The 15,937-nt window shown below is 38.2% G+C and overlaps 1 protein-coding gene across 4 annotated transcripts in view; it reads right to left on the bottom strand.

The window, feature by feature from the left end:
• Positions 1-15,937, bottom strand: part of ANKRD45 (ankyrin repeat domain 45) — a 109,747-nt gene that overhangs the window by 65,899 nt on the left and 27,911 nt on the right. For 3 of the 4 annotated variants that reach the window (XM_055111425.2, XM_055111436.2, XM_034940774.3), the window contains one exon: positions 4,564-4,679. In XM_055111425.2, coding sequence (XP_054967400.2) covers positions 4,564-4,608 — 45 coding nt within the window. In that variant the 5' untranslated portion in view covers positions 4,609-4,679. Of the gene's footprint in view, positions 1-4,563; positions 4,680-5,810; positions 5,914-15,937 lie in introns of all 4 variants that reach the window. The other variant, XM_055111433.2, reaches the window with a different exon arrangement.

The raw sequence follows: 15,937 nt of genomic DNA, 5'->3' as shown, positions 1-15,937 counted from the left end.
AATACCAAAAAAAAAAAAAAAATTAGCCAGGCGTGGTGGTATGCGCCTGTAGTCCCAGCTCCTTGGGAGGATGAGGCAGGAGAATCACGTAAACCCGGGAGGCAGAGGTTACAGTGAGCCGAGATCGCACCACTGCCTTCCAGCATGGGTGACAGAGCAAGACTCCGTCTCAAAAAAAAAAAAAAAAAGAAACCCTAAGTCAAAAGTCAAACTGCACTTGATCTCTCAAAGTCACCCACTTGGCCCTTTCCAAGTGTACATTACTTCCTTTCATTCCTGACCAAAAGCTTTTTAATAAACTTACACTCCTGCTCTAAAACTTGCCTCGGTCTCTTCTTCTGCATAATGCCCCTCAGATTCTTTCTTCTGAGGCAAGAATTAAGGCGGCTGCAGACCCATACAGATTCACCACCAGTAACACCATCATAAATCTGAACTTTTGAAATACAAGAATAAATTTGAATTTTTTCTAATGTAATTATTAATTTTTCATGTTCAAATAAGTTGTGGTAATCAAAATTTTAGAGTTTTACATTATAGAGAGGAACAATAATCTGTCAGTTGGAAGCTTGCTCCTGCAGTCACTATACAACACATTTGCTCTACTCAACAATCATTTCTTACTGAAGGTGATGAAGAGCAAGGCTAATTTTAGGCATTTCAGTTTTAACATGCTATTTTTCATAGTCTTTGTTTTTTAATATCTGGATGGAAGATGACTTATGATGCATAACTGTACAAAACTGTACATGATTCTGTTTTTCATTAATCTTCAGGGGATATGAAGAATTCCCAAATAGAACTGTTTCTTGAAAGTCTGAAGTGGAATTAAACAACTAAAAATTAAATAGAGTTTTTAAAGATTATTTTTTAGTGCTCTGAATGCTAATATTAGAAAGGTAGTAAAACACAATAGGTTTGAGACCTAAAAGCAAAGATGCCCTGAGCTCCACTTGAACTCCAGGTCAGAAACAGCTGCGTGATGCATCTAGGCAGACCAGGTTAGAAACAGACAGGAGATTCATGGCAAGAGTGTGGCCTAGATGCAGCAGAAAGACTCCCATGACACCCTCTCTTAGCCACACCCCCAACAAGCTTGACCTGAGAGTATTGGAAAGAGCCACTGGATTTGAAGGGGCCGAGTGCCCATGTGTAAGACACATCTCAGCAATAACCTGTGGGTATTAATGATGGAGGTCCAGATAAGACAGTGAAGGCCTGGTGAACAGACAGCTTAAGCAGCAAATGATTAAGCACTATTCAAACCCCCCAGAAATTAGATCCCCTCCAGAAAATTATGGTAGGTGAGAGGTTTCCAAAACGATTGAAACTAGTTTTTTCCAACATAAGAGAATAGGCCCTCAGAATAGAAATTATTGTATAAAAAACTACATTTCTATACGTTTTTTTTTTTTTTTTTTTGAGATGGAGTCTTGTTCTGTCACCCAGGCTGGAGTGCACTGGTGTCATCTCGGCTCACTGCAACCTCCGCCTCTTGGGTTCAAGTGATTCTCCAGCCTCAGCCTCCCAAGTAGCTGGGATTACAGGCACACATCACCACGCCTTGCTAATTTTTGTAATTTTTTAGTAGAGATGGGGTTACACCATGTTGGGCAGGCTGGTCTCGAACTCATGATATCAGGTGATCCACCTGCCTTGGCTTCCCAAAGTGCTAGGATTACAGGCATGAACCACCACACCCTGCCATATTTCTATACTTCCTAGACTGAGTCATGTCCGTTGTACAATGTCAATTTCTGATGAAAAACCTGGATCAACTAGTTGAAAAATTTACTCCAAGGTAACTTAATGTGCTACATCTTGTTGTTTGAAAGCCTATTATATGCTGAGTACTGTGTTAAGTGATTCATATAAATTATCTCTAATCCTTATAGCAACTCTATAAGTTGCTATAAGAAAGTGATATTATTCTTGAAACCGACACTTCAGAAGGTTGAGTCACCTACCTAAGACCACACAGCTAATAGGGCCAAACCAGTGTACCTAGGTCAGTCTGGTTTAAAACACCAGAGGACTGCTACTTGTTAGCTATATGCTAATTAAATATTAGAGAAAATCTGCCAAAAATAACAACTTTATTTCAAAATAATTTGCCTTGAGTCTTTCTGGCAATAATTAGATAATATTAAAGCCACTCCCCTGGTGTGTAACTAAAGAATTATTTCTCCATGTAGCTAATCTCTACAGTTGAGGAGAATGAAATAGTGAACACCCATGGTTTTCACCTGCTGGTCCCTCCTTTTCTGGTTAGTGAACTCCCATTTTCTGTGAGGGAACCTTTCTTTTCTTTTTCTAGATATAGCATCTTACTCTGTCACCCAGGCTGGAGTGCAGTGGTGTGATCACGGCCCACTGTAGCCTCATTCTCCCCAGGCTTAGGTGATCCTGCCACCTCAGCCTCCCAAATAGCTGGGACTACAGGCACCCACCACCATGCCCAGCTAATTTTTTTTTGTATTTTTTGTAGAGACAGGGTTTTGCCATGTTGCCCAGGCTGGTTTCCAACTCTTAGCCTTAAGTGATCCTCCTGCCTCAGCCTCCCAAAGGGCTGGGATTACAGGCACGAGCCACTGCACTCGGCCCACCTTCATGGTTCTTTTGGGATGGGGATATTTTTGGCTTTTTTTTTTTCCACATTCACCATGCTTTTGTGAACCTCAAAAATCTGAGACAGGTGTCAGTTGATTTGGAAAGTTTATTTTGCCAAAGTTGAGGATGCACGCCCATGACACAGCCTCAGGAGGTCCTGATAACATGTGTCCAAGGTGGTTAGAGCAGTCCCCAAGGTGGTTAGAGCAGTTTGGTTTTATACGTTTTAAGAAGACATGAGACATTAATCAACATATGTGAGATGAACATTGGTTCAGTCTGGAAAGGTGGGACAACTCGAAGCAGGGGGGTTAGAAGTAGGGGGTGCTTCCAGGTCACAGATACATAAGAGACAAATGGTTGCATTCTGATTAGCCTCTCCAAAGGAGGCAATCATATACGCATTTATCTCAGTGAGCAGAGGGGTGACTTTGAATAGAATGGGAGGCAGATTTGCCCTAAGCAGTTCCCAGCTTGACTTTTCCCTTTAGCTTAGTGATTTTAGGGACCCAAGACATTTTCTTTTCACATTTCCCCACTTTTTAAAAATTTTTTGGAGAAAGCATATTAAAAGAAATGAGTCTCTGGTCTCAGGTTTTGTCTGATCTCTTATGGCTAGGATGGTTTATTCCTAGACTGGTAGGTCCCAAGTTATTAGGAAAGCTCATTTTTAGAAGGTTGTAAAGTCTTATGTCCTATGAAGAGAAAATAGGGGAAGGAAGGAGAAAAAGCAACAACAAACAAAAGAACGATCCTGGAAAATCAATATAGGCCATATTGCTCTGAAGTCCATATATTAGTAGGCAGGTATGAAAGTGGCTTATGTACATAAATAGGTTGCTATTATTTTCCTCTAAAGTTTAAGTTATTTAGCTTCAGTTCGCAGGGCTTTAAAAAAAAGTATAGCTTAGTTTTCAGTGACTCCAAATTAGGAAAAATGGAGAAAAAAGAAGGAAAAAAAATTGAAAACATTATTTTGCAGGCATGTAGCCAAGAAAAATTAGAATTCAGCCCAGTCACGGTGGCTCATGTCTGTAATCCCAGCACTTTGGGAGGCCGAGGCAGGTGGATCACCTGAGGTCAGGAGTCTGAGACCAGCTTGGCCAACATGGCAAAACCCTGTATCTACTAAACATACAAAAAACTAGCTAGGCATGCTGGCAGGTGCCTGTAATCCCAGCTACTTAGGAGGCTGAGGCAGGAGAATTGCTTGAACCCAGGAGGTGGAGGTTGCAGTGAGCCAAGATCATGTGACTACACTCCAGCCTGGGGAACAGAGGGAGACTCTGTCTCAAAAAGAAAAAAGAAAAAATAGAATTAGAATTCAGTCCAAACTGTAGAAAATAATAAAAATTGAAAAACAATAGGCAAGACTAGAATCTAACAACGGGTGTACTATAGTTTTTTAAACATAATTTTTCTTTATCCAGTTTCCCATTTTTATTAAAGACAAATCATGGTAAGACTGATTTGCTTTATTACCCTTCACCTGATTATTTGTATACAATGTATCAAGAATAATTTTATTTTACATAGGCATTTAAATTGGCTTTGATGGAACTTTAGTCCATAGAAGGAATCTCAGATATGACTTTTTTAAAGCCAAGCCCAGCCATGGATTTGTACCATCAAATACCTATGAGTTGTGAATTCCTCTCCTCTCAATGTTCCAAGATAAACTTGGGGCTCTTGGGTCTGTCAGAAAGTGACATTCTTTACCTACCACAGGTCAGGAACACTGTAAAGGGACTGTGTAGAAAAAGGTATGAGGCCAATTTTTCCAAGGGGCTTTTATTGGCTCCATAAGTCAAGTTTGATTCCTTAAATGAAAGCACACCATTTTAGTCAAAGCCTTGGTAAAATAACCAGTTTCTCCAGTTGTGTCCTGTTAAAAATGAAGAAAGATTCTTATTGCACTTATGCAAATAATTGTATTGTCATAAGAATACTCACAAATAGTTTCCAAATTCTGTAGAAATCAGGTAGACAGAAACACATATGCTCCAAGTTTTGTTCATAGGAGTACTTAACTGTTAAAAGCTGTAAATAGCTTAAAAGTTTTCTTGACTCTGAAAAACAAAGGATCAGCAACGTTTTAAACAGAAAGTTAAAAAGATTACTTTAAACTTCTATTAGTTTAGTCCCTGCAGTTAGTTCCTGTTCTGCTTGATAGTCATAAACATTTCAGCTCTTCATGAGTCCTGAAAGTTTTTCCTCTGTTCAAATGTTACAATCTCCAAAGTAATCAGAAACCTGCATTCAAGGGCACCTGTTAGAGTTTATAGCTGATTATAAAACCACCTTTTAAAGAGGACCAAAATAAGACAACAATCATTCATGGATGACAAAAAGTTTTAGGGCAGCCATAAAGATACAATTGACAAGGAAATTTGTTACCTTATGGCACACAATAATTTACCATAAAAATTATAATTATTACTGATAACATACACTAATTCATATTAGAATTATAGGAGTTTCCCACCTGGGTGACAGGGTGAGACTCCATCTCAAAAAAAAAAAAAAAAAAAAAGAATTATAGGAGTTTCCCATAATTTTTGAACACATGCCAATAACATCTTTATACAAATACAGCCCAAAGAAAACCAAACACCATTTCATGTTTGACAATGCTTCCTATATAATTTTTATACCAAATAAGCCAAATATGTCATTTTTGGACTTTAAGGAACCGGGAATATCTTAAAGGATTAATTAGGTCAGAAAAAGACATAATTTATAATTTGATTTTGGAAAGTTTGTCAAATATCAAAGCTTTAAAACACTTGATATTACAAAATAGGATCACAGGTCATTGTAAAATAAGTCATTCATTTAACCAAAGTGATAACTGAAGGATTTAAAAAAAAAAAAAAGGGGCAAAACTTTTATTTTGAGAGAGGAAACAATTTTCCAAACAATAAACCCTAATAAAAACAACATGAAGTCAATTAAATTTGTTTTTCAAATTTTTATAAATATATAAAATTTTAATCTTGATCATAAGCTATAACTTCCATAAGCCTTTTATAATCTTTATTAATGTTTTTGTTAATGCTTAAAAAACAAACCATATTAATCTGACACGGGCTCATATGCTGGTCTTGTATCAGTGTGCCATTGATATTAATGGTTAATTTATAGAGAAACTGTACTTATTTTATGTCTTAAAATGGGCCCTTACAATCTCACACACCCACCTCTTCCTCAATAGTCCCTGGACCTTGAGGAGTTGAATGGTGTTAATTTCTGGCCCTCTGTCTCAGGAATGCAGTTTATTTTGATTGGCATCCTCTATGGGGCCTGAAGATGAGGATTTAACTGCTGTCAGTGTTTAAGACTTAGCAGGGCTTTGTGTCCATTTTAGACCCAGGAGTCAAATCCCTGTAACTTAGTGTTACAAGTACTTTAAAAGCACATACAGAAAGATACACAGATGTAATAACCTTAATTTTTAAAAAAACAATTATCAGTTTTTTTTCCTAAGCAAAGTAAAACTTAATAATAATGGCATAGGAATTATTTCAATAAGACGTAAAATCTGTGAGGCCAGTTACCAAAAGGCAAAAGAAAAGACCTTCTGCAGTGTACAGGATATTATGTTGGAAGAAAACATTTCCTTTAGACCTTTAAGAAAATATTGTTAGCACCAGGCCACAACAAACAGAACTGTGGGGAAAAATAACTTAACTGAGCTGAACATGAGTTGAAAGAGAGCTTTATTATTTCATACCTTTTAAAGGGGGAGAAAAAAACAAAAATGGTGAAACCAAAAAAAGTCCAGGACAACACAGATTCACAGTCAAATACTACCAGACATACAAAGAGGAACTGGTACCATTCCTTCTGAAACTATTCCAAACAATAGAAAATAGAATCCTCCCTAACTCATTTTATGAGGCCAGCATCATCCTGATACAAAAACCTGGCAGAGACAAAACAAAAAAAGAAAATTTTAGGCCAATATCCCTGATGAACATCGATGCAAAAATCCTCAATAAAGTACTGGCAAAGCGAATGAAGCAGCACATCAGAAAGCTTATCTACCATGATCAAGTCAGCTTTATCCCTGGGATGCAAGGCTGGTTCAACATATGCAAATCATTAAACAGAATCCACCACATAAACAGAACCAATGACAAAACCCACATGATTATCTCAATAGAGATAAAAATGGCATTCAACAAAATTCAACAGCACTTTATGCTAAAAACTCTCAATAAACTAGGTGTTGATGGAAGGTATCTCAAAATAATAAGAGCTATTTATGACAAACCCACAGCCAATATCATACTGAATGGGCAAAAACTGGAAGCATTCCCTTTGAAAACTGGTGCAAGACAAAACTAGCACACACCATTTCAACATAGTATTGGAAGTTCTGGCCAGGGCAATCAGGCAAGAGAAAGAAATAAAGTGTATTCAATTAGAAAAAGAGGGAGTCAAATTGTCTCTGTTTGCAGATGACATGATTGTACATTTAGAAAACCCAACTATATCAGCCCCAAATCTCCTTAACCTGATAAGCAACTTCAGCAAAGTCTCAGGATACAAAGTCAATGTGCAAAAATCACAAGCATTTCTATACACCAATAACAGAGAGCCAAATCATGAGTGAACTTGCATTCACTATTGCTACAAAGAAAATAAAATACGTAGGAATCAAAATTACAACAGATGTGAAGGACCTCTTCAAGGAGAACTACAAACCACTGCTCAACAAAATAAGAGGACACAAACAAATGGAAAAACATTCCATGCTCATAGATAGAAAGAATCAATATCGTGAAAATGGCCATACTGCCCAAAGTAATTTATAGATTCAATGCTATCCCCATCAAGCTACCATTGACTTTCTTCACAGAATTGGAAAAAACTACTTTAAAGTTCATATGGAACCAAAAAACAGCCCACATAGTCAAGACAGTCCTAAGCAAAAAGAACAAAGCTGGAAGCATCATGCTACCTGACTTCAAACTATACTACAAGGCTACAGTAACCAAAACAGCATGGTACTGGTACCAGAACAGATATATAGACCAATGGAACAGAACAGAGGCCTCAGAAATAACACCACACATCTACAACCATCTGATCTTTGACAAACCTGACAAAAACAAGAAATGGGGAAAGGATCCCTTATTTAATAAACGGTGTTGGGAAAACTGGCTAGCCATATGCAGAAAGCTGAAACTGGATCCCTTCCTTACACCTTATGCAAAAATTAACTCAAGATGGATTAAGACTTAAATGTAAGACTAAAACCATAAAAACCCTAGAAGAAAACCTAGGCAATACCATTCAGGACATGGGCATGGACAAAGACTTCATGACTAAAACACCAAAAGCAATGGCAACGAAAGCCAAAATAGACAAATGGGATCTAATTAAACTAAAGAGCTTCTGCACAGCAAAAGAAACTATCATCGGAGTGAACAGGCAACTTACAGAATGGGAGAAAATTTTTGCAATCTGTCCATCTGACAAAGGGCTGATATCCAGAACCTACAAAGAACTTAAATTTACAAGAAAAAAGCAAAACAACCCCATCAGTGGGTGAAGGATATGAACAGACACTTTTCAAAAGAAGACATTTATGCAGCCAGCAAACATATGAAAAAATGCTCATCATCACTGGTCATTAGGGAATTGCAAATCAAAACCAAAAGGAGATACTGTCTCGCACCAGTTAGAATGGCAATCATTAAAAAGTCAGGAAGCAACAGATGCTGGAGAGGATGTGGAGAAATAAGAATGCTTTTACACTGTTGGTGGGAGTGCAAATTAGTTCAACCATTGCGGAAGAGAGTGTGGCAATTCCTCAAGGATCTAGAACTAGAAATGTCATTTGACCCAGCAATCCCATTACTGGGTATACAACCAAAGGATTATAAATCATTCTACTATAAAGACACATGCACACGTGTGTTTATTGTGGCACTATTCACAATAGCAAAGACTTGGAACCAACTCCAATGTCCATCACTGATAGACTGGATAAAGAAAATGTGGCTCACATACACCATGGAATACTATGCAGTCATAAAAAAGGATGAGTCCACGTCCTTGGCAGGGACATGGATGAAGCTGGAAACCATCATTCTCAGCAAACTAACTCAAGAACAGAAAACCAAACACCGCGTGCTCTCACTCACAAGTGGGAGTTGAACAATGAGAACACATGGACACAGAGAGGGGAACATCATACACTGGGGCTTGTTTGGGGGTGACAGGTTGATGGGTGCAGCAAACCACTATGGCATGTGTATAACTATGTAATGAAACTGCACATTCTGCACATGTACCCCAGAACTTGAAATATAATAAATAAAAAATAAAGGCACATGCATATGTATGTTTACTGCAGCACTGTTCACAATAACAAAGGCTTGAAACCAACCCAAATGGCCACCACTAATAGACTGGAAAAGAAAATACGGCACATATACACCATGAAATACTATGCAGCCATAAAAAAAGGATGAATTCACGTTCTTTGCAGGGACATGCATGAAGCTGGAAACCATCATTCTCAGCTAACACAAAAACAGAAAACCAAACACCTCATGTTCTCATTCATAAGTGAGAGTTGAACAATGAGAACACATGGACACAGGGAGGGCAACATCACACACCAGGGCCTGATGGTGGGTGGGGGGGAGGCGGGGTGGGGGAGATAGGGAAGGGATAGCATTAGGAGAAATACCTAATGTAGATGACGGGTTGATGGGTACAGCAAACCACCATGGCACATATATACCTATGTAACAAACCTCCACATTCTGCACGTGTACCCCAGAAGTTAAAGTATAATTTTTTTTAAAAAAAGGTGAGATGTGATAAAAGTTGAACTTTGGGTTTTAAAAAAATTAGAATATCATATAATTTATTAAAACAATCCCTTAAGAAAATTTTACTGTTCTATTCAGTTATTTAGTGTATGTGTGTTTTTTATATCAAACTCAATCTCTAGAAAAACCATTATAATTTCCCTTTAGACAACATGAAAGACATTTCTAATATTACTTTATGAATAATTTTAAAGCTAGCTTATTTAAGATTTTACTGAAGTTATGTAACTTAAAAAAGCATTTGACTAGTCTTTTCTTTTTTCTTGATAAAGTATTTTATTTAACTGCTTTTATTTTCTTAAGCCGATCAGAGCTCTTTTGTATATTTTCAGTAGTGAAACATTGTGTACACGACACATAAATACATAGACGTATTAGGCATGCCGATAGAAGTACATCTTATAGATTCATAAAAACCTTTTGTTTTTCCTATCTTTCTCAGATTCTTGATAACCTGTTTCACAATCCTAGGCAGTTGTCAGCTACATAGCCTTAAATTTGCATACTAAAGGAAATAAAGGTGAAAATCAAATAGAAAAATTTACATCAGAAGGTAAGGAGAGGAAAAGTCTGGTATGCTAATGGAAGATTAAAGATGGATGTCAAGCCCAGGCATGGTGGCTCATACCTGTAATCCTAGCACTTTGGGAGGCTGAGGTGGGAGGATCACGAGGTCAAGAGATCAAGACCATCCTGGCCAACATGGTGAAACCCCGTCTCTACTAAAAATACAAAAATTAGCTGGGCATGGTGGCACGCGCCTATAGTCCCAGCTACTTGGGAGGCTGAGGCAGGAGAATCACTTGAACCCAGGAAGCAGAGATAGCAGTGAGCCAAGATCGTACCACTGCACTCCAGCCTGGCAACAGAGTGAGAGAGACTCTGTTTCAAAAAAAAAAAAAAAAAATGGCTATGTCAAATCAAACATAAAATTATAAAAACCTATCATAGATTGTATAAGGAGACCAATTTTATTTAAATAGGGACTACTTATCTTTTAACTGCATCTCTGAGTTCTGGGCTGAGCCTACACTGAATCCTGGGTTTCCAAAAAGGGAGAATTATTATGAGGCTAGACCACATGATCTTTTTACAGTGTACTTACAAAAATTTTTTTTAAACAAAGACATTTCTAAATGTCTAAACTACATTCTTCTTTAAAAACCCAAGAGTAAACTCTGTTGCAATAACTACTTAAGTCAGCAAATCAGGTAACACAATACAAAAGCAAGCAGTTTAAGGGTTGAGACAAACTTGTCTGTTTACACGCTTGGAGTTCCATAAGGAAAAACAGGTTTCTCCCCCAAAAGGAGTCTGGCACCTTCATTTTCTTTAAGGAACTCCAGGCTATTATAAACTATTTTAGGTCTCTTATGCAGCAGAGGGTGCAAGAGAAAGGAGAGGCAGCAGAAGTAAATGAAGAAAAAAGAATTTAGCCAACTGAGAAGAAAAAAAAGCTTTTGCTCAAATAAAAAGAAAAAGGACGAGGTTCTAGGAGAGGGAAAAAACCATGAAGGCCTTCTAAATACACACACACACACACACACACACACATCTTGGATGTTAGCTTCTAATTAAGCTGACTTTAACCATTGAGCTCCTTTTAAAAAAAGTCTTTTTAAATCTCGTTACCATATTTCAACTAGGACAAATTGCTGCTATTTCAGAAGTACAGCCATTGCTCTTTCAGTTTGGCCTGGCTAGCAAAAAGGTAGGCTTGTTATGTAAATAAGGCCCTTTTAGTAGTCAAAATAAAAAATCTTGCCTCTCTCTTTTTTTTTTTCTTTGTCGGGCCATTTTTCTCCCCTCACCACACCACCTTTTTTTGTGTGGGAATTTAGCCACTACAGAGGCCTTGTTCCCCATAATTTGGAACTTCCCTTCGGATTTGATCAAGTCAGATGGAGTTGATCAAACCCAATGAGAAAAAGACCAAAACAACAACAAAAACAGAAACAAACAACAAAAAACAGTTAAGCAAAACAAATGATCACACAACTTACATGATTACTGAGCACTCTAATGGTAAGGTGAAATTAAGACCAGCTGGTTGTTAATCTTAACTTTAGCCAAGTTACTTACAGTTACTTACCTAAAGATGGGTCTCAGGCTGAAGGCTGCTCTCTACCATCCTAACAGCAGGGAAAAAAAATTCATCTTCCCTGTTGGAAGTGAGCTCAAACTCCATAAAGGAGTTACCTATCTCCATCATCATGGAAGCAGAAAAAAACTTGCCTTCCTTGTGCTGAAAGCAAGTAAAACTCCAAAACAACAACAACAACAACAAAAAGAGTTGTATAGCAAAATAAACTTTAGATCTCAAACAAATTTGGGGAGATCAGAGATTCTCTGGAGGGGGTGTTTCCAGGCTCAGCAAATTGTCCTATCCATTTGAACCATTAAGATAGCTCATGCTGGTACCAAGCATTGATTTGTCAAAGGTCAGCAGCACCTCCAGTCAGAATCCCTTTGTGGTTACCAAGATGTGAACCCCAAAAATCTGAGACAGGTCTCAGTTAATTTAGAAAGTTTATTTTGAAAAGGTTGAGGATGCACCTGTGACACAGCCTCAGGAGGTCCTGATGACACGTGCCCAGGGCGGTGTTATATATAAAGTTTCAGTGCTGCAGAAGAAATAGCACTCAAATATAAAATTTTCTTTTGAATTCTCAGCAAGACCAGGTACTTCTATAGAAGGGTGTGCCCTTACAGATGGAGCAATGGTGAGCGCACACTTGAACAAGAGAGGGGAAGGGTTCTTATCCCTGACACATGTGGCCCTTCCTGCTGTGTCATTCCCCTATTGGCTAGGGTTAGACCGCATGGGCTAAACTAATTCCGATTGGCTAATTTAAAGAGAATGATGGGGTGAGTGCTTTGGCAGAAGTCAGGGCAGAGCAGGTAGCAGGTAATCAGAATGAGTTAGGGTGGAGCAGCTGATCGGAATGAGTTAGGGTGGAGCAGCTGATCCGAATGAGTTAGGGTGGAGCAGCTGATCGGAATGAGTTAGGGTGGAGCAGCTGATCCGAATGAGTTAGGGTGGAGTAGGTAATCAGAATGAGACAGGGTGGAGTAGGTAATCAAAAAAGGTTGCTTTATGAGGAAGTTAAATTTAAAAGTAGAAGGCAAAGGATTGAACATACTGACATATTAATTATTTGAAAAGAAATTTAGAACTCATACCTAACAACCCCTCCCCTTGTATTTCCTTACAGCTGTCTTTTCAAACTTTTTTTTAACATGTCTTGCCTTAGTTGCTTTGCTTGATTTTCCAAAAGAAGAAGCTTCTCTGGGTAAGGTAGAGGATAGCTAAGGGAGATTTTAATTAAGTGCTGTTTCAATGAGCCTCTGCACCAACCCACAGATGCATGGTGTGACATAGCACCTGACAAGAATAAGTACACCCATTACAGCTGTGAGGGAAGTAAGAATTGAGGCTATTATTCTTTTCCATTTACCAAACCACTTTTCTAGCCATTCTGTAAAAGGGATCATTTACCCCTGAGTTGTTGGCTAACTCATTGGACAGAGAAGTTAGACCTTGCAATGCCTTTGTTATACTTCCATTAAGGGTGATGTTGTTTGGGATAAAGGTGCAACATTGAGTTTTAATCATGAGGCAAACTCCTCCGCTTTCTGCTAATATCATGTTTAAGGCTATCCTATTTTCCCAAGCCATCTGGCTAGTAGCCCCTAATTGTTCAGGTATTCCTTTAACAGCATCTCTAGTGTAGTTAATAGATCACTGTCGGTTGTAGATGTAGTTTATCCAATCTACATTTTTATTAATTGTCACCTACAAAAATATTGACTTGAATCCTGCAGCTATTTGATTTTGGGCTTTAAATTGATCTGGTATTCCCTGTGGGACTTTAATTGTGTCTAAATAGATGTGAGAGTCGAAAGACCTATAAGAGACTTCTCTTGCTTTACGATGTTTTATTTTTCCTTCCTCTGGTTGACAAAATGCCAGAGTGAAAGGATAGCCAATTGGACTAAAGCAGAAGTGCCACTCCAGTTATTTGGGAGAGTGTCCAGTAAAGATCCACCACAATACCACCACACATCCACTCGGGGATGAACAAGGGCTGACTGATTGATAAGCTCTTGAAAATTCTTAAGCTCACTGCATCCCTTCAGGTCTCCAAGGAATACTAAGTTTCCTCCCTGTCATGAGAGACACAAAGTGAACTTTGTGTTGGGAGATGGAAGCTGGATGCCCTCGGGGGCTGACCCACAGGGTGCTGGACTTCAGGATATAGCAGAGAGAGAGCTTGGCATGACTTATTACTCCAGGCTGTAGAATCCTGGAAAAGAGCTACCATAAAGCCCATGCCTGGTCAACTGGAGGACCACCCTAGTGGTAAGGGGACAATCTGGGCCTCTGGCCTACCATGCACACAAGCATAACAATTGCTTTTGTTTAATGTGTGGAGGGAATATTTGATCCATTCCAACCAGGCATTTGCATCTTGGTATCCTAATTGCCAAAGTTTGTTTTAAGTCTAACTCCTATGATAGCTATAGCTATCTTGGTCTTGTTGTTAGATGGAGGAGGAGCAATTTTTCCATTGTGAGAGGTTTTGGAAGAAGGCTTAGAGGAAGTTGCAGGGGGTGGGGGATCAAATAAATGCATTTCAAAGAATCTAATAGGGTTTGTCCCTGAAACCTCAGCCCCCATACCATAAAACCAGCTTAAAGAAGGGAACCGGCTTAGAAAAGGGGAAGAACTTTGAGGATTTCAGATAATGACCTGTATAGAATTACACTGGTTTAGCTGACAGTTAGCGGGGGAGGGCTGTTCCTTTAATAAAATGAATGTATGGTTTTAGGAAATTACAAAAACCAGTTGGGGCACTCCATTCTTGCTCTTTAGTGGTCCACAGAATGTTGGACCAACTACAGCATAAAAGCTCTACATCAGGGAGCAAGACTCCTGATTGACACTGGGGTCTTTATTGAAATCTCCCTGGATTAAATGATCCCAATTCACTAATGTCCAGCCTGAGGAGAGTCAGGAGGGACAGAGGTACTTTTCTGAAGTAGGGAGCCATCTTTGACTTGGCAAATCCCTACAGGGCATAACAAGGCAAACATTAAATGCAATAGTTCGAGGCAAAATTGACTTGGTTATGTTAATAACTAGATGGTCAGCAATAGAACGAGAAAAGAAGAAAGAGTAATAGGATAGATGAAAATTTAAAGTTAAAATTTTCTTAGCTTTAGTTTGGTAGGGTTTTCCCCTGGGACTATGGCCCACGACTCTAGAGGGGATGGTGCTTTCTTGACTTGGGTGTGATGAGTCCATCCCCTTCCTGCTGTACGAACAGCAGTCTTGGTGGTTAGCAGCACAAGTTAGAGTCATTCCTATGCTGGTTTGAGTTTTCCTTCTTTCCACCCTTTGATGAGAACATGATCCTCAGGCTGGTGCTGGTTTACCAAAAAATCTTGGGGTGGTACCTGTGCTAAAAGACTTAGTTTTGAGGGAAAGGAAAGTGAAGGATAAACCAAGTATATAATTTCTAAGAAATTGACCTTTTGTTTTAAATGTGGGGACATCAGCAGTGGACTTTATAGTCCTTGGTGCCTTCTTACTGAGAAATTTCCTTTAGCACCTATTTTTATTAGTTTTTAGACCAAAGAAAGCCAAATGCCATTTTATATTTGACAATGCTTCCTGTATGATTTTTATACCAGATAAGCTAAATTTCACCTTTATATTAGTGTGTTATTAATGTTAAACTTAATTTTAATACAACCTTGTAGACATATTTATCCAATTTTTAATGTCTGACCATAAGGTAAGATTTTTATAGACTTTTTTTAACCTTTTATAATTTTTGTTACAGAGCAGGTTAGTGCTTTAAGAAAAACCTGTTGTGCTTTTAATGTCCAGTTCACAGAAAAACTGGATGACACCCCCTTAACTTTAGCCAATATGTTTACACACAGAATTTCCTTTATAATTAATGTTTTAAAACTTGCTTAAACCTTTAAAACAAAATATATACTTTTTAACCTTTTAATGTAGGTAAAAATCCACATTCTTATGCATCCTTATAATCCTTTTACCAAAAGTATATTTTACTTTCCTTACACACCTTGCACATAAACTGTTTCTTCAATAGTTTTACATTCAGGAGGCCTAATTACTTTTAAATTATACAACATTTCTTGCATAAATTCCCTTTTATAATTTTTTTCCTGACTTTCACAGACAATTCTTTGACACGCCTCAACTTTCTGACTTGTCACAAACATCCCTTTTATTTAAACAACCAGTTAATTTATTTTAGGACAAGAATTTACCATATAACATCCCTTTTTATATAAATTCTACCCCCCCCCCACACCCCTTTTTTCTTCTATGAAGATAACTATTCTTTTCCAAAGCAAACTTCCTTCATGTCTGTGGACTAGACTGTCTAAGGCCACAAGATTAGAAGTTAGGATAATACATGTTACACTGTTAACTT

The sequence above is a fragment of the Pan paniscus genome, chromosome 1, assembly GCF_029289425.2.
Source record: "Pan paniscus chromosome 1, NHGRI_mPanPan1-v2.0_pri, whole genome shotgun sequence".
NCBI lineage: Eukaryota > Metazoa > Chordata > Mammalia > Primates > Hominidae > Pan > Pan paniscus.
The sequence above is the reverse complement of the archived record's forward strand: the minus strand, read 5'-3'. Positions and strand labels throughout refer to the sequence as shown.